This window comes from Aythya ferina, assembly GCF_964211825.1.
Source record: "Aythya ferina genome assembly, chromosome: 6".
In the NCBI taxonomy this organism is placed as follows: Eukaryota; Metazoa; Chordata; class Aves; order Anseriformes; family Anatidae; genus Aythya; species Aythya ferina.
Genome location: NC_140303.1, coordinates 8715024 through 8735756, shown reverse-complemented (window position 1 = coordinate 8735756; position 20733 = coordinate 8715024). Strand labels below are relative to the sequence as shown.

Genomic DNA, 20733 nt, shown 5'->3' with positions numbered 1-20733 from the left:
CTGCTTCTGTCGTCTTGGTACAGGAAGCTACCATTACCCAAACCTTGTAACTCTGTAAGGCACCAAAAATAAGAGGTGGGGGAATATTTGTCTCAGTCCGAGGACAAGCACCCAAAACCAAGAATCACTCAAAATCAGTGGCTTTTTAGAAAAATTGAAGTTAATCTGCCATTTCAGCCCTTAGTTTCAAGTAGTGGGCAATAAACTTTACAAATTCTATTTCTGGTTAAGAAGCACACCAAAATGAATTTAATATACATCTCCAGCACCTCAGGGCTTCTGGCTCTTTTCTAAGCAGCACTAAAGATTTCAGAAGCTTTGATCTTCAACCTACACTAAAGCGTAACAAATTCCTCTCCCCAAATATCCTTGTAACGTGCAGCTACCAGACAGCTACTGTGTAAGGAGGGCTGACATGTCAAAAGGTTCAATGCGAAAAGCCACTCTGGAGTTACCTTCCATGAAAAGGTAAAATAAACTAAAAAGAGTCCAATACACCACGGGAAAAGCCTGCTAGACAGAATCGTGACTTTATCTCACTTTATCTTAGCTCATTTCTTTTGGCAGTCCCAGACTACTCAATGCAAAAGATGGTACGTGCTAAAATACTAATAAACAAAGGGTTATATTGAAAAAAAATTATGGCACTAGTAGTCATGTGCTACTGTTACTTTCTATCACCCAACACAACTGATTACTGCTACAGGACTATTCCTAGATTTAATTTATGTACACACTGCTATTAACAATGTGTTTTGTGGTATTTTTTTTGTGCACCAAAACCAACCTTTTATGAAATAGTTGCATTACATCCCAAAGTATAGTTTCAACTTCTATGCGACTTTGGATATGCTTCCTGAAGTAAACAGGTATTTTTTGTGTTAAGATATGACTTTAAACTGATTTCTAGACTTGAAAAAAGTAACAGACATCTGATTTCTTGCCAATCAAAATCAAGACTGCATTATACAACAATCTCGATTTCTTTGCAATCTGTAACTGCACAGAAACAGGTAACATTGCAGTATGAAACAGTGCTGCTACTGGAAAAATCGTTGTTTATCCGTATCCATCCATGCTAGTCTAAATCTTTACAGTATGTCCTTACGATTAAGATCACTCATGGCTGATTACTGCAGTTAAGGCAACACTTGGAATCACAAACACATCAACACTTTAATGACAGATCTATGAAAGCTGAACTACGTATCAGACGGACTGGGGGGCAGTGAGAGCCAGAGTTCCCTCTGTTTAAAGAAGCTATCTTTAGGAATTAAATCATACATACAGCCAAAAATTCTTTTAGACGGTCTTCAATGCTTCCCTTGTGGATGGTAAATAAAGCTGCAGCAATCTGGTTGATAGCTTTTGCCAAGCAATGAATGTTGTTGCAATGCCCTAAACAAAAACATATACAAATTACGTCAGCATTGTGTTTGAAAATGACAGTGTTTTGGAAAATGTTACCAAAGAGTAAACAGACTTGTCACAATGGAAGATCAACTGCTAGCGCCTTACACAACAGCAGCCAAGCACTCGTTCACACTGAACTTGGGATTGGGAGAGCAACCATAAGTACGGATCTCCCCTCCAAATGCTGTAACAGTCAGAACAACCTGACAAAGATCCTCGTGGCTTTTAGAAGGAAAGAAAAACATATTGGGAGTTTATCTGGTTATTACAGAATTTGAGAGTGAACAAAGACTTGTTCTACAGGAACAAAACTGGTGAACAGAACAAGGAGCAATGGCTTTAAACTGAGAGAGGGTAGATTTAGATCAGAAATTATTTACTCAGGGGGTGGTGAGGCACTGGCACAGGCTGTCCAGAGAAGCTGTGGATGCCCCCATCCCTGGAGGTGTTCAGGGCCAGGCTGGTTGGGGCTTTGGGCAGCCTGGTCTGGTGGAAATTGTCCCTGGTCATGGCAGAGGGGTGGAATGAGATGGACTTTGATGTCCCTTCCAACCCAAACCATTCTGTGATTCTATGAATTACTGACTGCTGTATATAACACCTTGCCAAAATTCACCTAAGCTTCAGAGGACTGGAAGGTGATTAGATGACACCAGCTTTCAAAGGGAGCTACAACTGAAAAGCAAGAAGAACTGCTCGTCAGTCAGCCTGCTACCTCTTCTAGGCAACTTAGCCAAGTCTGCCACTTTACAACAAAATTCATACATACCTAAACAAATACCTTGGGAAAGTGCTAGAGCCTGAAAAGGAAGAGGTCTTTGAAGGCGTTAAAAAGCATGGATGCGTGCAAATAATGCTGGCAGGTTATTCTTACCAGCCCACTTTTTGACCATTGCTGAGGGTCATTATTTTATTCAGTCATGAAGCTCATTATTTTATTCAGTCATTTATCATAACTCCAAGATGGTGCTCAAATAGTGAGGTCAGCTAGACCCTGTGTGATTCCCTCCTCCCTGCATATTACCGTACTCATTTACAAGGCGTTTAACTTGGTGTTTTATTATCCATTTTACTCAGTGTCAGGTTATCTATGTGCAGCTCCTCACTCCTCTAACATCCTTAAGAACTTCGCAGACACAAAAACTCTCACCTCACCCTTCACCACCCTTTCCAGGTGGACTATGAATAGGCTGACCTGTAGGTCCCAGCAAAGATCCCCGTGGTTCTCCCCCTGGAGGCCCTCTTACCCGTCTGGGCAAGAGCCAATACCCTACTGTCTCCTATTTTTTAATTAAATAGGCTGTGTAAATATGGTAATCAAGAAATGGATAATCACTTTGGATCAGTCAAGAACACATGCTCTGCTTAATAATGCTGATTTAAATTTATATTACTTTCTCAAGTGACTTGACTTCTGTGATGAAGAGACTGTACAAAAAGCATCAGGAAGGGGAATTGAACCAACAAACTGTGGTCTTGCAATCTGTGGCAGGTTTCAGGTATTCAGAAAAGGCTGTCTCTTGTAGACCAGTATTCTTGTCTAGCCTCTAGACAACAAACTAGCATTCTAGTCTGGTATTTGACTAAATTCGGATTTCTCACTGGGAACAAAAACAACGGTCTGTTAGAGCCTGAGCCTTTATCTGGAGCTAGTGGAAGAAACAGCCTTGATCTTGAAGAAGGCAGAGAGAACACAGACATTGCTAAAGCTGTCCAAGAACTGCCTGTAATTGGGAGGCATGTCTTGCCAGAGCAGAAAGCTGAAACTCCTTCAAATCTGTGGCTTCTTGATGGTAAAAAAAAATATTCATGATTTGGCCAGAGAATTTACTTCATAAAAAGCTGCATTTATTAAGTTCCCATTTGGCAAATAGTATCTATATTTGAAGTGTATAAAGCCAGATGTTCTACAATACGGGGCAGAACAAGAAAATATTATTATGCAAGGAAGGCAGGACTGACAAGGTCTATTCTGTTTGCTCAGTTATTTTTGTAGAGTGAACATATTTATATAGTTCTTTTGCCAGACTATTTTTCTCTTAATAAAAAAGAGTCTACTCAGTAAAGAATTACATAATACAGGGACCACATCTCATAAAATCAGTGCCAACTCCTAATACAGGCTTATTTGAGTTCTAGATGTAATTTCTCTCCAGTCGCAGTTTTATGAGATCTTATTAACTTAAGAAACCACTTATGAAACAGGCTTTGCCTGACTTCGCAGTAAGAGTTACCAAATATAAATTAAATTATAGAAACTGGAATATTTAAGCTACATCATATAAAATAGATACAAGATAACTTTATCTACTGTTTAAGTCTGCTTGCAACCTACAGACTAAGATGGTCCTTAGTAGAGAGGGAAATTCAAACAAAACAAAACCACACAAGCTCCAACCTTCTGGGGAAAGCACACGGGCAGTCACATCTAGCTGGCCTGCCCTGGTTCCCTAGAAATATGTTTTTAGAGGGCTGGGTGTTTCTCACAGACTTCTTTTACAAATAAATATTAAGAAAATATAATCATAATAAAAATTTTAATACTGTCCCTTTGGCAAATAGTATAAGCTTTGAGACTAATATGTAAGATACTCTTGGAGGAAAAACTGGTATCAAAAGGTGCTTCCAGCTGATTTCTTTTACAAAACTCCAAACAATAAATATTTAAGAGATGTGGTCTTAAGCATGCATAAGTGAGTTCATTTGGATGAAGTTAAGAAAACTGCCCTAGCTGTGCTTTAACGAGCAAGTTTCTCCCTGTCCCTACCGACCATTTCATAGTCCTTCTTGCCTGTATTTTGAGTTTTTCCTTTAGCCATCATGACTTTGAAAACACACACGCAGCAGTAGAAATACTGAGTGTAGGTAACATGAAAGAACTTTGCAGGACACAAATTGTTCTCCCTGTTCATCAGAACAATCTGTTAACTTCAAAATTCTTGACCTTTCAAATCACTATTCAGGTTCAACTCACAGCATCAGAAATTTATTCAACTTCTTCATAATGGGCAAAAGGCTACACTGCTTAAAATGAAACTTGAGTTAACAAAAACCTGATCTTCAAATTGAAAAAAATGTTCCCTATCAAGAAAGATAATTTACACATATAATTACAAAATCTTTAACCCCATTCAAAACCCCAACCTTGGGTGCGGAGTGGTCCCCCCAAAAAAAAAAAATGCAATTTGCATACCACAAAGTGATAGAAGGCTTTCAGAATTTTTGCTCTTTTTTTGGTATTTTATATTTTCAGAAGTCACTTTAGACACTGCGTGAGTTACACTTCGTCCTGATTTAAAGTAAAGCGACTTAAAAAAATAGGAAAAAAAACCACCTTCCCACTGTATCCGGTAAATGGGTGCAGAACAAACCTGGTCTTTTATGCAAGCCATGCTACACACCACAACAGAACTAGTTCGAACAGCTAAAAGGTGACTTTTGTATGTACTGGAACAGATTTGTCAGTCATCCTTTTTCAACTTAGATTTGTCTGAAAGAGCCTTTTTTTTTCGTGAATTACATGCAAAGAATTTCCTTGAGGCAAAAGCTTTCTCTCTCTTTCCCTTCCAGTTGAACTATTCTGTGGGATACAATTCTGTCCATAGCTCATACCTCACAGATCCCGTCTTCAAAACGTTATGCTTAGTAATATGAACAGCACATTAAATACCTCATATGAGTATCACAAAGCCAATAAAACTATTGCTAAATCATCTGTACTGTTGCACTAATTAACAGAGAATATATGCTCTACCAATTCCACATATTAGTCCAAGATTGCCCCCTACAGTATCTGAACTGCTCTCAAAATCTCAAGTAGGAGACTCACACTTCTTATAGAAAATTCTCTCAAACAAGAGTTAAGTAAATGCTTTTCAAAGTACCTTTCAAAAGACCTTTTCTGGATTGGGGATAGCTGAGCTTTAAATTTTCTTCACTGCAAAATTTAAGTAAATATTTACAGCAAAAGCACTCAAGAAACTCCCAGGACTACTATGAAGAAAGCATTCATAGCAAACAGCTGACTCTACATTACCTTCAATGGCAGGGCTATACTGAGACATCACGTTGCTAGCCAAAGTTGGCAAGGACACTGCCACGAAGACCATGAGAAGGCAAGCGATTTTATATTCTTCTTCTGGACTAATGTTTTCTGAAAACAAAAATAATAAAAGCTCTTTAATTCAAAAATCATCTCAAAATATGTATTTTCAGCTGTAGGTTGTTTAGAGTATAAAGCGTTTGACCAAACTGAAATTTAAAACCAAAACCAACAAAATCTGGTAATGTTGTGAAGGAAGGAATCCTATCGCAGTTCTGCCAGAAGACACGGGGTGGAGCTTCAAAATGTCCAGCTTGTTATCTACAAAGATGAAGACTGCTGCCAGCCTGTCACTTCTAACTATTTAGTTACGAAGATTTTAATATGTTGAGTAGTTCTCATGTAGTAGTTTTAATGCTGGTGTAAATCCAGTTACCACTCTAAGAAGAGAGCTCCTCCAGCACTCTTCCATTGGTAAATGCGCAGAAGGCGGTGAGGTGCACTCATCACAATTCGCACTAGAAGGATGTTCCTTTCAAAAACATCATTGCCACCACACCTCAGCGTTCAGTTTAGCTTATAAAAGTCAATGGTTGGTAAAATACAGAACCTAAATCTCTACACACTGATTTACCAGAAGTAGAACACAAACAACAAAGAAGGCAAGAACCAAAATACAAGATCCAAACCAATCATGAAAACACAAACATTCCCTGGCCTGTTCACACAGCTGAAATATTTCAGGGCAGAACAATGAAAACAATCTATTTAAAATGCCATTTCTGAAACTCGCTGTCTTCCAAAGTTATACCTATGTATTTTACACATATGGTACATATAAGCAAATACACATTTATATCTTAAGGTATATGACTATATTGTGCTCGACACATTTAAGTTTTAATGCTAAATTACCCTTTGTGAGTTATTTCTTTTTTCTCCTCCCAAACATCTATTAAAGTAAAAAAAAAAAAAAAAATCAGGTTGACATTTAAAATAGTCACAATCTGATTAGAACATTAACTATCCATTACACATGGGAACAAAAGCAATAAAGTGCTCAGTAAGGAAGACAGGGAACAAAGCTGAAGACTGCCAGAAAGCACTTAAGGATCTTAATTCATGCCTTCCAAACTGCCAGTGTAAACAAAATTGAAAAGCTTCAACAGTGATGCTTTAAAGTGAGAGGAAGCACTACACATGTGAGGACATCAGCATGCTTGTTTTACATGTTCCCCCCTTGTAAGCTGCATATTAGCACTTGTATATTAAACCAGTAATAATGTTGTGAAATTCACAACTTCAGCTGGCATTTACCTTCTAGTGCCTACTTAACATGACACAGACTTGTTACAGGTCTATAAGAGGGAACTGATTACATCTGTAGTGTTCACAATCAAGTCCTACTTTCATTGTCCCCAAATTACTGAAGTTCTTAACCATTAGCCATTAAACTCCTTCAGCATCTATCCATTACTCTTCTCTAGGTCAAGAAGATAATTTGTATGCGGTTGAAAAGATTCTCAGATAACATCTGTGCATTCTAGGCAGCAGGCACAAAATATTCATGCTTTGTCATTTACGAAGTTCATCGAAGGAATAAAAAAGGACCCAAACATACAAGTCTCCTAGCTCTCTAAACACCTCAGTGCCTCAGGGCACTTCTTTTACTTCTCCTGTGATTTTTTCCCCACTTAGATCTTTTAAATTGTAATTTCTTACCTGACTTTTGGGAAGACAGTGCTACGACCAAGGCAGGATCAATCTCACAAGGCAATCCAGCAGCTGATGACAGTTCGTATACATTCATTGCCACCTGAGGACCAGAAGAAAGATAATTACAAGGAAGACAACACTGAATGGTTTTGTGTAAACATGATGAAGCAGTTATGCTGACGTGTTTAAGATGTTTATATTAGTTTGAAGCATTAAGGGACTTTCAGCTTAGCTAAATCAAGATAAAGAGCCTCGGCATTATTTTATTTTTTTTTTTTTTTTGCCTCTAACCTACACTGAACAGCTCGGTCAGTACTTTGTGTGCTGGATTATCATTTCTTTTTGTCAAGCCAAACAAAGCTTGTATACTTTCCTACATCACCTCCAAAGCAAACATCCCGACTTCCAATTAGCTGTTTTCTGCCTTTCTTTCCTGCTCAAAAAACGACCAGATTTTCTCTACCAGATCTATCAACTAACATCTACAAACACAGCATTTTTAGACAGAAGCCAAAGCTCATAATTTGATGAAATACTAGAGTAAGGCAGAAAAGAAATCTTACAACATTCAAATTTGATACAGATTCTGTGTCCAGAGATTCCAAGTGCCAGGATCACTTACAGCCTAATTCTTAACAGTTGGAGGAACTAAAAACACCTTGAAATGTAGTCCATTTTCAAGCATGCCTCAGGCTGTACTTTATATTGTCGCTTACAACTCTGTATTTCTTCCTTCCCTAATTTAGGCTTTGAATAAAGTATCTGAAGCTGTAGCTCAGACCGAATCTCTCCAAAAGCAGGTCTCTACCAAGTACAAAGGACCATGAGAAATGCCGATGAAGTGCCTTACTGACATTAACAGCTGAGAAGTTTTACACCTCTCCCATAAATTCTCACAAAGAGTTGGTCAGCTGCAGGCAGGGGATATTGTGCAGACTGTATTTACTCATTTTGCCCAGCCTGGACACCTGAGGGCTAGTTCTGACATGAAAATACACTGCTTTGTTCACATGGTGCTCTGCTGCCAGCAGGACATAAGGTAACTTGAGTACAGAGCTGCATTAAGAGTTACCAACATCTGAATAGCAGCCAGCTCACAACAAAACCATTAAGGAATACAAAGTGGATCAAGAATAGGCCTGTCTCTAAAAGCCTATATAGGCATCCCAACAGCTTAACACTAAGAATAACAAAATAAAGGGAGAACAAATCCTCATTTTACTGGCCATCCCAAATCATAAATTTCAGGGATACCAAAACAAAAATCACGTTTCATATCAAGTATGTATTTCATTAACAGATTTAGAGCTATTTATGCTTTATCACAAATTCATCATACAGGATATTATTGTGTTACTATACTCTAAAATATGTGATTGTTCTAATCCACTGTACAAAGACTTGTGAGATCCGTACACAACTAGACCAGGGAGAAAGTTCAAACAAGGAACTGCTGATTTTCTACAGGGCTTAATTGTTAGCAGGCTTGTAGCTCTGGCTGCACCAACAAGCTGTTTTCAACACAAAGCTCTGGCAGAGTTATGAGGTAGCACATGCCAGAGTTCCCAGTATTCCCAGTAGGCACTATGGATAAGACTACACAGGTTTGGCTCCTTCTCCACGCACAGTCCTCCAACATTATCCTTGCAAGGCTGTACTCTCAAACAAGGCTACATGGCATCATGCCACACCACAAGATGTGATACCTACGCTGATATCATACAAACACCATACTGGTGGACTGAACTATAGCTCTTGTATCATTTTAGACACTTTGAACTGGGAGAAATGCACACAAAATAGGTTTATCTAAGAATCATAGTGAAAACAGGCAGGGCCCAGAAAAGGCCAGCAGCCAACTATCATATAAAGCAGGGGTGACCAGGTGGTGCTGTGTGGCGTATGAGCCAGGGAGAAGTCCTCAAAATGGTTTTATTTAGCAGTAGACATCCTTTTTGACATCTAATTGTTCCAATGACTGCAAGTCACACCAGTGACTTCCAGAACAGAAGCAGCAAGTACTATACGTATGCTTCAATATATCTGCTGGCACAAATGAGTTCAGTGATGTCTTCAGAAATCCATTCAGATGTTCAACATGATCTAGAATCACCAACTTTAAAACGTCAATAATAAAAAGATTATCTTCAAGTATTTATTACTGTTGCAGCCTTTATCCTATACTATTTTTCAGTACTTCTTTGATATCGGGGTCATAAGATGCCTTTGGAAAAGATGAGGCACAAGCAAGCAGTGAACTTTCCTTCTCATCTCTTCCACTTCCCCAAGTTCAATAAACATAATACTGTTGCAAAGAAACTAACTGATAACTGATGTAGTGAGAATTTTTCTCTAAAAAAAGCTTTTCTTGAGAAGTGCAAAGGCAACTTGCATCATTTTAATACAATTACCATGAGCCAGCATCCTGGAAGTTCATTTTCCATAGCATTTCCACAGAATTTCTATTGTGGTATAAATTTCAGTCTTTTGTGGGACATAAAACATTTATGTCCAGTTTACCAGCATTAGAAGTTTCAGAAGGCACGTGAAATTTTAGTAAGTTATATTCTTCACACAACCTCTGACATTTTCAGACTGCGTAACTGTGCCTTGTCAAACGATGATGATCACTGCAGTGGACTATGAATTTTTTTTGTCATCAGTATATATATGCACACCTGTATTTTTTGCTTTGTTTAGAGGAGAAGGGTTTATTTATTTTATACATTCCAATAAACAACAAAACTTTTTCTTTTTTTTGCACAAAGAATAAATGGCAAAACTTAAAAACCCTTAAAAACCAAACTTGACTCAAGAGGAGTTTTCTAAAAATTGCTTCTCTCAAAATGAAGAGTTGCGCGAAGTATGGCTGCTACACACTTCCTGCATCACCACAATACCTTTACAAAGGCTTGCAGCCCTTCATGGGCTCCAAGTGGGAAGGAGAAGGTAAAAACCAAGCTAAGCTGCAGCTACTGTGTATCCAAAATGAACAGCCATGTAATATACTAAGAAAGATTTTGGAATGGAAGCATACTACCATTCAGAATCAAGGCATGTAATCTGTGTTGCTAGCTTTTTTCAAACATGTCAGAGACTAGGTTCAGAAGAATTTTCAATTCAATGTGAAAATCCATGCCCAGACCTCCAAACACACAGAGTCCTTGGAAAGTTTAGTTTTACTAGTTGCACTGCTCATACTGTGAAGACACAGCATTCTTGTCCTTATTGCTTAGTCATATTTTAACAATTGATAAATTTTGTTCTTAATTCTTTCCATGAAATTTCTCAAATGTGATCACAGGCAAATAGGGACTTGTGCTCATCCCATCGCATTTTTTCCCAGAACATCAGTAGGCTGCAGAAACACAATTACTTAGCTCTTTGGAAAAAAACGTTTTTTTTTCTTCAACATTTATCATTTAAGTAAGGGGCATGAAAGTCTTGCCCCCTAGGTATTTTCAGTCACCTCCACAAATGACTCCACCACTCGTTGGGCCCAACATTACCTTCATGTCAGTCTCTCTTGGAATGTGATCTTTGAAGTCCTCGATGGAACTTACAAGGAAAGGAATGTGGTAGGATAAGACCTACAAGAGACAATTGCAGAAAATGAGAAAACGATACTTTCATGGTAACGATCAATTAGACACCACTGTTATTTTATTGCATTCATTTTTGATGAGCTATTTTATGCATATTATTTTATGGATTTAAGACATTAAAGTCCAGTAAACCCAAAAATCAAGCTGTTGGTGAACAAGCAGAAAGCAAGCTTTTAAAGCTTACTAAACACTGAAAACACCGAGACATGCTTGAACTAAAACCTGAATGGTTTAATGTAGTATTTCTCTAAGCAGTACTCAAGAAGTAGACCTTTTTTCTCCCACAACTCGCAATTCAATGTTCACTTATGACAGAGTATTTTACCCACGTGCCAACCTTTTACGTAGCATCATTTCTGAGCACTCAAGTTTCAAATACCTTATTATTAGATAAAATTTAATGAAAATTATTTGGAATATATTCAGTTATTTCTTACATCTCTAAGTGCTTCCTGTGCCAGCGACCGAAAAGACAAGATTACACCAATAATCGTCATTCTCTTCAAAACACTGTCAACAGCTGCAGGGAAACAAGAACAATAGTTATCAAGAACCTCTTTATGAGTACAAGCTGATTTTTTTTTTTTAAAAAAAGAAAAAAACACTTAACAAAATACTGAAAGACACATGGTACTGAAAAGCACAGGCATTCCTTAATACAGCCAAAATAAACATGTGCTTAAGCAGGTTTTTAAATCTGATCTGATGATGGGATTTCCAGTAGAAGACATTTCCTGTTAACCACTTCATGGAATGACCCCGTTACACACAGTTGACAGTATTCAACGCTATCACTAGTTCTGCATTTTCTTGAGGCCGAAATGTTCCACTCTAATAGTAATTTGTTAAAAAAAATACTATTTATGTTAACTATATTGCAAAATTTCTTTCAATAAATGCAGTAATTAATTCACTGTGAAGGAATCAGAAGCATGCGTCAAAAAGACCCATGCTTCCTATTTTATAGCTACATGTTCGTCTAGATAATTGTTGTTATGGCTATACATTATCAGCCTTGAAGGAAAAAACAATGCTAAAAGCTCCACGCTGCTGTACTGTCTGCACTGAAACCTTGTTTTTGTCTGTACGTGAGAAGACTGGAAAAGTTTTGAAAAGGTGCATCAGTTTATCAGTTCACATACAGTAACCAGCATACATTTTGCTGCTTCTGTAAGCTTTGTACAGCAACATTAATTTTTCTTGCATTCTTTACGAAGATAAGGATAAAAACAACTCTGTACCAATAGTAGCACCCTGCTAATTACCCACATGATAATCTTTTAAAGAGTGCTGCCATCTGGTCTGGCTTGTCAAAGCTGGTCCTCATTTGTGTTAGAACTTCAACATTCTCCACCACAAGTTTCTAAGGAGAAGCAATGATTCAGGTCAGTTACAGATTCAGACACGTTAGCAGGATAAATGCTTGATTTCAGTTTGGCAGAGAATGAACTGAGCTCATGGAATACAGACATACCCCCAGTGCATTCTAAATGGAACTACAGCATCAAAATTACCCTCAGGACCTGCTCTACACAAAAGCAAGCTCTGAAACAAAAAGCAGAAGATCAGATAACCCTTGAAACATTTTTATATTCAGAAAAATGTACTTAAAGGAATGACCCTCAGTAAAACTAAGCAGTAACTCCTCATGTTATTTCGCTTTCTATAAGAAAAATAAGCTTGCGTTAACAAAAAGGCAGATTCCAAAAGCAATTCCTTCTCGTGGGTTGCTCCTTTCACTGGATATAAATTTAAGACTGGCCTGACGTCAGGACTACAAATTTAACGATGGAAAAATTGAAAAATGGAATAAAGAATGCAAGAGTCAAATCATTTAATCTTGGTGAAGTTTACTTGGAATTTTCTTCCATTACAACACAAAATAAAAGCATAAATAAAATTTGTCACAACTCCCATGTATGCATATTATAGGATATAGGTAAAAGCAATAACTTCCCTGTAACTGTTCTCCAAATATATAAAGATTCATATTTAAATTACTAAAATTGCATAATCAGATCTATAAAACGTTAAATCCAAAAAGCATTTCTTGCTAGCTGAGAAACTTATGCTTTGCCAAGTAGCATTTTTAAACTCTCTTCAGGCAAGAAATAGGTACTTTCTTCTTAAAAATAATGTTTTTGCAGTTTGATTACCAACTGCTCCATTTCGGAAATGGAAAATATGATTCTCTCTCTTTTTATGGAGGAAAACCAGCAGCTAAAGAAGTTTAGAAAACTTATGTGGTGTGTGCTTCTGAAGATTAAGTGAAGAAAACTTTTCCCTACTGTTGAAGAGCACATAATTCAGTGCTTTGTGTACTAAACAGTATCAAGGTAGGAAAAAAAAAATAAGGACAGAAACAGAAAACAGTATATTCTGGACTGGGGGCAGTCTTTCAAAGTGACTAATTTTATTTTTCAGGTGGATTCATCCTGACCCAGCTCAATTACTTAGCAACAGAACCAAAAGAGTGACCAGGAAAGCTAAAATTCATCAGACGTGCAGGTCATTATAGGCCTGGAGCTTAACTGAAGATATACCATGTATAACCTAAAAAAAGAAACACACAGGAACTTACTGCTAGGGATCCGACAATAATTGACCTTTGACAGTTCTGTTACCTACTTTAATAGCTTTATCTTATTCAACACATGCTGAAAACAGGGCAAAACACAGCAACTGGCAAGAAGTGAAATTAAGTTTTAGAATAAATACTCCTGTGACCACAGGAAGAGAATAAACAAGATGACTTAAACCATAATGCTGCTATGAAATAAACTGTGGTCTCTGTTTACTCACACCCAGTCAAGTAGCCCATGCAGAGACCTCTCAGATAACAGTACATTGTGTCATGGCTGTGCTATTTCCATAATCTCTAGTCTATCCATAATTCATCGAAGTCTGCCCATTTTCACTCTTATTTTAAATGAGAAGCAAAGAAAGAAAGATGCTACAAAAGATCCAGCAAAACAAACGCTTCCAAGAATTTGCACGTGTGTGCACATAGAAAAAAATGAATTTCTCTGCTGAAAGCCAAAGCCAACAGACAGATCGATCACTGGTCTGCACTGAAATCAAGCTGGGCAATTTTGAACCAACTGATGTATCAGAACTTGGCAGATGTGTGACATTTGAATTTCAATCCTTTAACGCTCCAGAATGCAAGATTGAAGGCAATAGCCCACACACTGTTATTGAGTCAAGCTTTCAGCTTCACAAAAATAACCAGCATATTGGTTTAAGATTTAAAAGGGACAGGCTGGATTACAGTTCAAACAGTTAGTTATATGAGGCAATATCCAACACCCCCCTCCTTCACATACAAAACCAACACCTGGTCCCATTGTGGGAAGCAAAGCAAGCATTTTGAACCTTACTCTCTTAATAAATTCCCCATTCTATCCTCTTGGTGTTTCCTTTCCCCCAAACACAGATGTTTCTCCATGCTCTCTGCAAAGCCAACTGCATCTGAGCCAAAGAGATGAACATTTTATTGCTTTATTGTTCTCCTCCAAATATGTGGTCATGTGCACGTGGATCTACCTTATGTTCTGCTTATCCTTAGCAGCATCAGAAAACAAATGTCGGAGAATTTAAAGTTGGCTTTTTAAAAAGCATATACGGAGCTACAATAACAAACATGTTGGTTTTAAGGAAGTATGACAACCTAAGAGTAAGCTGAGAAAGCAGCTCCCAGAGAACATCTGTCCATTGGCTTTGTGTTTTACTTGAAACGTGACAGATGTCACTGTGCATAGCCAGGACCTATTAAATTTAACCTTCAAAATTACAGCATTCTTAACTAGCAAGCCTCATGCTAAAACTCAGCAACTGGAAGGGGCACAAAGAATCAACTGCCCTGTCCAGCTCTGTGTTGGTCACTTGGGTCAGGGTTGCACCTGGTGAAGAAGCACCCTCTCTCTTCAAGGTGTGCCAACAAAAGGCTTCAAATCTTTTAGGGCATCATATGTCCTAGCATCTCAGCAGCACTAGCATTCACAATGCTTATAGAGAACAAGATCTTAGAAAATATAACATGGGATGTATTAGAAAGACACAAGGCCAGGCTGGATGGGGCTTTGAGCAACCTGGTCTAGAGGGAGGTGTCCATGCCCACGGCAGGAGGGTTGGGACTAGAAGATCTTTAAGGTCCCTTCCAACCCAAACCATTCTATGGTTCTATGACACATGCTTCTAAAGGCCTGGTGTGCTAATAATAGTAATAAATAGTTGAAGAAACAGTGAAAGTTCCTTATATCCATAAGGACTGAATGTGCCTCTTTAAAAAAGCAACACACACAAATGGAAACAAAAAATATTTCCTGCAATTATTGGTTAAATAAATTCAAGATGAGATGTAGTAACTTGGAAATGACTTTAGAAGAGTAAGTCATGAAAAACAAATATATGCCTATTAGTGGCATTTTTATAGTTTGACTATCATGGGCAAGTGGTATATGCTATTGAGTTTATTAAAGAATCTTTCCAGAAAGACTTAATTACACAGGCATCACATGCTTCCCTGTCAATCCACAGTAACATACATAATAAAGAAAGTAAGTCCTTGAAGACGTCTGCAGGTTTGTATAAGACACACATGAGTTTTTCATGCTGAGTTTTGGAAGTCAACAGAGATGGGGAAGCTCTCTGCAAGCATCTGGAGGTCTTAAAAAGCATTTATCTTCCCACTTATGAGAGAGAAAGAGACTTGTCTCAACTCAAGGCATCTAGCAAAAATAAATAGACTGCATAAAATCCTGACCTTTCACCTATTGAGGAGTGTGGTATACACTTGTACTGTGTGGACAAGAGTACTACAAAGTAATGGTAAAATTCACAGCTTTATTAGTTTGTGTGATGCAGTCACTTCATAAGGATGACACGCAGAAATGTGGCTATTAAATATCCTAAAGGAAGCTGAAACAGAGAACTCCCTCTCCTTCTTCCCACCCAGCCTTGGTTACCTTAAAATCCCCTTCTTCCCACCCAAACTTCCTTGGTTACCTTAAGCTCAGCAACCTGCGATGAAATGTGCCACATCAGACTTTCACTTAGGAACTTCATGCCATATGGTCCCAGAAGTTCTGAAAGGGCTCTCATTTCTGAGAAATAAAACAAACTGTTCTACTTCAAACGTTCCTTATGCAGTTATGTGATGTTCATCATCTATCTAGCAATAGCATTTTAATTAAAAAACTATTTTATGTCTAAAAACAATTTTAGATAGTAGAACTTGTAACAAAACTGAAGCAACAGTCACCAACACATCATACTCCCATTGCTGTAGCTCAAACACCCAGCTCTTTAACTTTTTTTTTAAACTAAAAAAATAGGAAAAACAAGCTCTCTCAAGGCACAGAGGCAATAGGAATAAAAAGAAACTGAAATACTACCGAAAATTAACAAGTGCTGTCTATAATCTAACAGCTTAACAGTTGCTCTAGTTCCAACTACTCAAGCAGATGATAACTGTCTTTCAAACATTCAACAGAAACATTGAACGAAGTTTACCTGATATGTCGGAGTATTCTTCAGCATTAAATGTTAATTCATTTTCTGTAGGCAAATTCACAAAAGCCTTCATGGCTGGAAAATAGGCTATGTGACCATTGCTGACTTGTCTTAGCAAAGTTTCCAAATACCTTATCAGAAAGGGAACAAGTTTTAGATAAAGACATTCACAGATACCTCTATACAAATGAAACGCCCTTGTGTGATAAAGAGACAGCAAAGCCTGTAGACTTCAGTTTTACTTTCATAGTTCTAGTGAATACCTGTACCTTCTGCTACATCTCCCCTGAGAAAGACTGAATTTCACAACAGGCAAACTTCAAAATGCTTTTTTAGCAGGTACCGGGAGAAGTAAACTTGAGAAGTCTGGAACTTAAGAAAATTCTGAACACCTAAACCACATACAATTCCAGTTCCCCAATTCCAGCTTTTTATTTAAATAAAAGTAATATAAAGAGCTTGTAACAAGTATTCATATAATTACTTACCAATTTGTGTACAGACTGGTAATGGTTGGCTCACCATGACTATCTAAATGCTGGGTTTGCTGAAGCAGAACATTGTTAAATACTCGTGTGATGTCAATCTGTACATAGTTTTCTATTGACTGGAGGACTGTCATATAGGCTCTTACGCTGGTTAACAGCTCTGAAGGCTTTGCAATCTCTTGTGTTGCTTGATTATACATAGTCATTCCAACAATTGACCTTTTAAAACCAAAAAATAGGAGTTACATGCATTTCTCAGTGAAATTAAACAAGGATGCAGCTATTAAAATCATCAGTGATTATCAATTTCATATTTATGATTACGATATTATTCAAAGCTTTTAGAATTCTTCCTTAATCTGCAAGTATGAAGCTCTAAATCATGGCTACACTACATCAGCACTTTTAAAATAAGATTTTTTTGGAAAAAAAAAATCTAGACAAAAATCTTGGTTGCTGTCACAGTTCTAGTTTCAAATGAGTTCTAGACTCAAACACCTGAAACAAAGCCAGAAATTGTGCAAAAGACCTGTGGCAAGAGAGTCGCTATAAATGCCTAAAAAACAAAAGTATCACCAGTGCCTACAGAACACACAGGACTAAGAACACAGAATCAGGCTGTTAAGGAGGTGATACTAATTTCCATATATTTTAAACAACTTACACCTATTTATGTCTGCACATGTAAACTTCATTGTAACATCTGTAAGAATTTGACCTAAGAGTTTTGCCATCTACCTTTAAAAATGAATCTTATATAGTAAGCACACAATACTCCTAATGTCAAACCAGCAAGGATTTATCTTGTTTATGAGTACAACTATCTTTACAATATTTCTTACTTGGTAAAGCGGATTTCCAGGTGAGATGTTAAGTATTCTCTTGGGGTAAATGTGTGTTCCCAAACCACCATGTTTGGTACGTAATTGATTGAGAAACAGAGCTCAGAAAGTGCAGTGTGCAGTTTGTCCAGGCTTTATGAACAGTTAAAAAAAAATAACAACAAAAAAAAATTAATTTAACATTAGAATATATTCTTGTGGAAAGCATACACTGAATGGAAGATGCCTTGAGACCACCCACAGCTCTAACTTTCCGTTCATCAGCTTTATCTGCTTTCATCAGACACACAACTCTAGCTTATCACATCGAAAAATCAACATTTTGGGTAAGAACAGAAATCTACAAATGTATTGGTCTGCATTATGCAGTGATGTGATGTATATGTTTTTATATATAGCTATACACAAACAATTTCCCTCTAAATGTCTTTAAGGTGGTTCCTTCGTAACTGATTTTAGTAACAGAAGTAATGCTTGCTACTAACCAGCACTAAATATAGGGAAAACGAATCTTAAGCTATTTTCCCTCAACTTCTCTAGTCAATTCTAGTTTTCTGATGTTTGACTGTTGCAACTCTAACAAAGAGACTTCCTTTTCAGCACTGTGCATTTAGTAGCTCCCAGCCACAACACCGAACATTTATTGTCCCATTTTCGCAGCTTCCTTCCTCCTCTTACTTCTGTTGCTCTACCAACTTGTCCTGTCATCCTTCCCAAGAATCATCTAACTCGCTGTTTTTCCTCTCCTGTTACCTCTTACACCTCAAACTGGACTTATTCATCTTTCCCTTTCTTTTTGAGGTTGGTCTTATTTTGTTTTGTTTCTGGTTTGCTCTGATGCAGGCACAAAAGCCTCATTTCTGCTCCAGGAGATGAAGGCAGCAAGCTATATTTCAGCAGCAACAACTTCCAGCCCACCCCATACGTTATCCTGATCACAATGTTAAGCAAAGCAGAATTAAGATGCCATCCACGCCTTCAACTCCCACTTCCTCAATTGATATGACTACGCAGGAAACCTAACAACAGCACGCGAACCCTTTCTGCTCAAAAAAAAGGAAAGAGCCAATGTGATTAATAAATGAGATGTACATTCCTATTGCTCTAAATACGTTATTTCAGGCTCTGTTCAAGCTATAGAAGGACCATATGCTCACAAGCTAGAAACTTGCCATATTTACAGTCAACCTTACTGAAATAATACAAGCAAGAAGTATTTAACATGTAAAAAACACAAGTTTTGACTTGGGATTCATGGTGAAAGGTACAGAAGAGGCAGCTTACTTTGTCACAACCAATCTGTTTTTTCTCATGCTTTCTACTCCTGGTTTCTCCCTTTCAGGTTCTCCTTTCTTTCCGGTCTGTTTTTTTGACTTCTTGTTCACTGCTTGACTGATGGTTTTGGCACAATGCTTTGGCAGCAACTAGTAGAGGGAAAGAAATCCCCCCCCAAATTAAAATACAACTTCTTTGCAGCCGCAAGATACAAAATAAGCTTATATGTAGGTGGAGACTTCATCACACAAGTAACACCTCCTTTGACTACTAACTATACCATTTAATATAAAAGTCTTCCTTGAGCCACTTTCCACTTCGTGAACAGAAAACAGTCTGAAGTCAGGGGCAAAAAGGGGAAGGGGAAACAAGCATAATTCCAAAGGTCAAACTACCTAGAAAATCTCAAATGAGAATTAAAACAGGCAGAACAACACTCACCTGATCACTCAGCGTACATTGTTCTGTGCAAATATCTGTGATAAGATTTCGAGCTTGCTTAGCCATTTCATCCAGGAACATGTTACATAAGGAAAGACTACGATCTCCAATATGATGTCGCTGTTAAAAACAGAAATAAGCAAGTCTGTTTTTCAGTTTCTTTAGTCCTATGCTATTCACAAAATGCATACAGTTTTGCAGATAACAGTTCACTAAATCACAGACCCAGGGTAACAAAAAATATTAATTAGTCCTTAGTAACTTCAACGTCTTTCATTAACCGTGGGTTTTTGTTGGTGTTGTTGCAGGGAACCTGAACTGTGAAATCTTCAGTCACTGACACAGCATATTAAAAAGAACACACAACATCTTTGTTGCAAGAAAAATCCTCTAAAAGGAGGCAGAAAATTCTAAAAGGAGGTTTTCATCTTCCAATTTTGTAATAAATCTAAAGTGTCCAACACTCACGGTTTCTGTGAATCTCCTCTTAGATTCAGTACTGGTACAAATTAAGGAAGAGAAAGAGTATGCAACTCATGTTACAGCAAAAGCAGTGCCATTCATACCCCTGAAAGTCGATGAAGCCCTGCTTCGTACGTTTCTGGACTCAGTTCCTTTGTTACTGGATCTGCACAAGTCCAGCATTCTGTCTTAATGAAATCCTTCTTTCACCACTTATGGGTACTTCGTAACAGCTACACTACCACATATTGTACACAGTGCAGTGAATATTATTTTTCCAAAATTATAGTAGCTATGAGTTGGAAGTCTTACACTGAATTCAAAGTTCTGTTGGCTGTGGCAAAATATGCTTCCTACAGCTGAATTCTCAGTAACTAGCACACAGTGGACTTTGGCTACAAGATTCCTTACTGTTACTAGAATGGTTCTGAAAGACATCTCTTGTCCTGAAGGTACGTTTTCCTGGAAACTTTTTAGTGGTTCTCTAATACAAATAAACTTTGCAGCTGTTTAAAGCAAAGCGTACGGGGAAAATAATGATACAGACGTATATGGAAATGACTCTTAGCAGAAGAGGATTTAATTTTTAACTACAAAAAACCCACACTGTGCATAGTAGATATTTTTCATCCAATTATTTCAGATTAGCACTCAAGAATGAAAAGACACTTTCACAAGCACTAGAGAACATTGGCAAAGTCAACCTCTGGAGTAATTCCAAAGTCAATGGACATACAGGCAATGTACTAAAAGATCTATTTCATTACAACATCAAAATATAAAGAATTTACCAAAGTAACAAAAATGCCACAATTTGTTTGTGGCAGCATTTTGAGATCTATGGACAAAGAATCACGTAGTAAGGTGCTCACTTGTTTTACTTCCCTGAATCTTATACTGGTGTAACAAACACCTTCTTGCAGCATTCAGCACTA

The 20733-nt window shown here is 37.6% G+C and overlaps 1 protein-coding gene across 4 annotated transcripts in view; it reads right to left on the bottom strand.

Annotated features, from left to right (window-relative positions):
• NCKAP1 (NCK associated protein 1) overlaps positions 1 to 20733 on the bottom strand; it is a 59368-nt gene that overhangs the window by 3257 nt on the left and 35378 nt on the right. For all 4 annotated transcript variants that reach the window (XM_084524695.1, XM_084524694.1, XM_084524696.1 and 1 more), the window contains 12 exons: positions 19337 to 19456; positions 18905 to 19044; positions 17621 to 17752; positions 16779 to 16997; positions 16291 to 16421; positions 15784 to 15881; positions 12046 to 12139; positions 11214 to 11296; positions 10681 to 10761; positions 7178 to 7271; positions 5450 to 5566; positions 1289 to 1398 (listed from right to left, as the gene is read on the bottom strand). In XM_084524695.1, the coding sequence (XP_084380821.1) occupies positions 1289 to 1398; positions 5450 to 5566; positions 7178 to 7271; positions 10681 to 10761; positions 11214 to 11296; positions 12046 to 12139; positions 15784 to 15881; positions 16291 to 16421; positions 16779 to 16997; positions 17621 to 17752; positions 18905 to 19044; positions 19337 to 19456 (1419 nt within the window). The remainder of the gene's footprint in view (positions 1 to 1288; positions 1399 to 5449; positions 5567 to 7177; positions 7272 to 10680; positions 10762 to 11213; positions 11297 to 12045; positions 12140 to 15783; positions 15882 to 16290; positions 16422 to 16778; positions 16998 to 17620; positions 17753 to 18904; positions 19045 to 19336; positions 19457 to 20733) is intronic.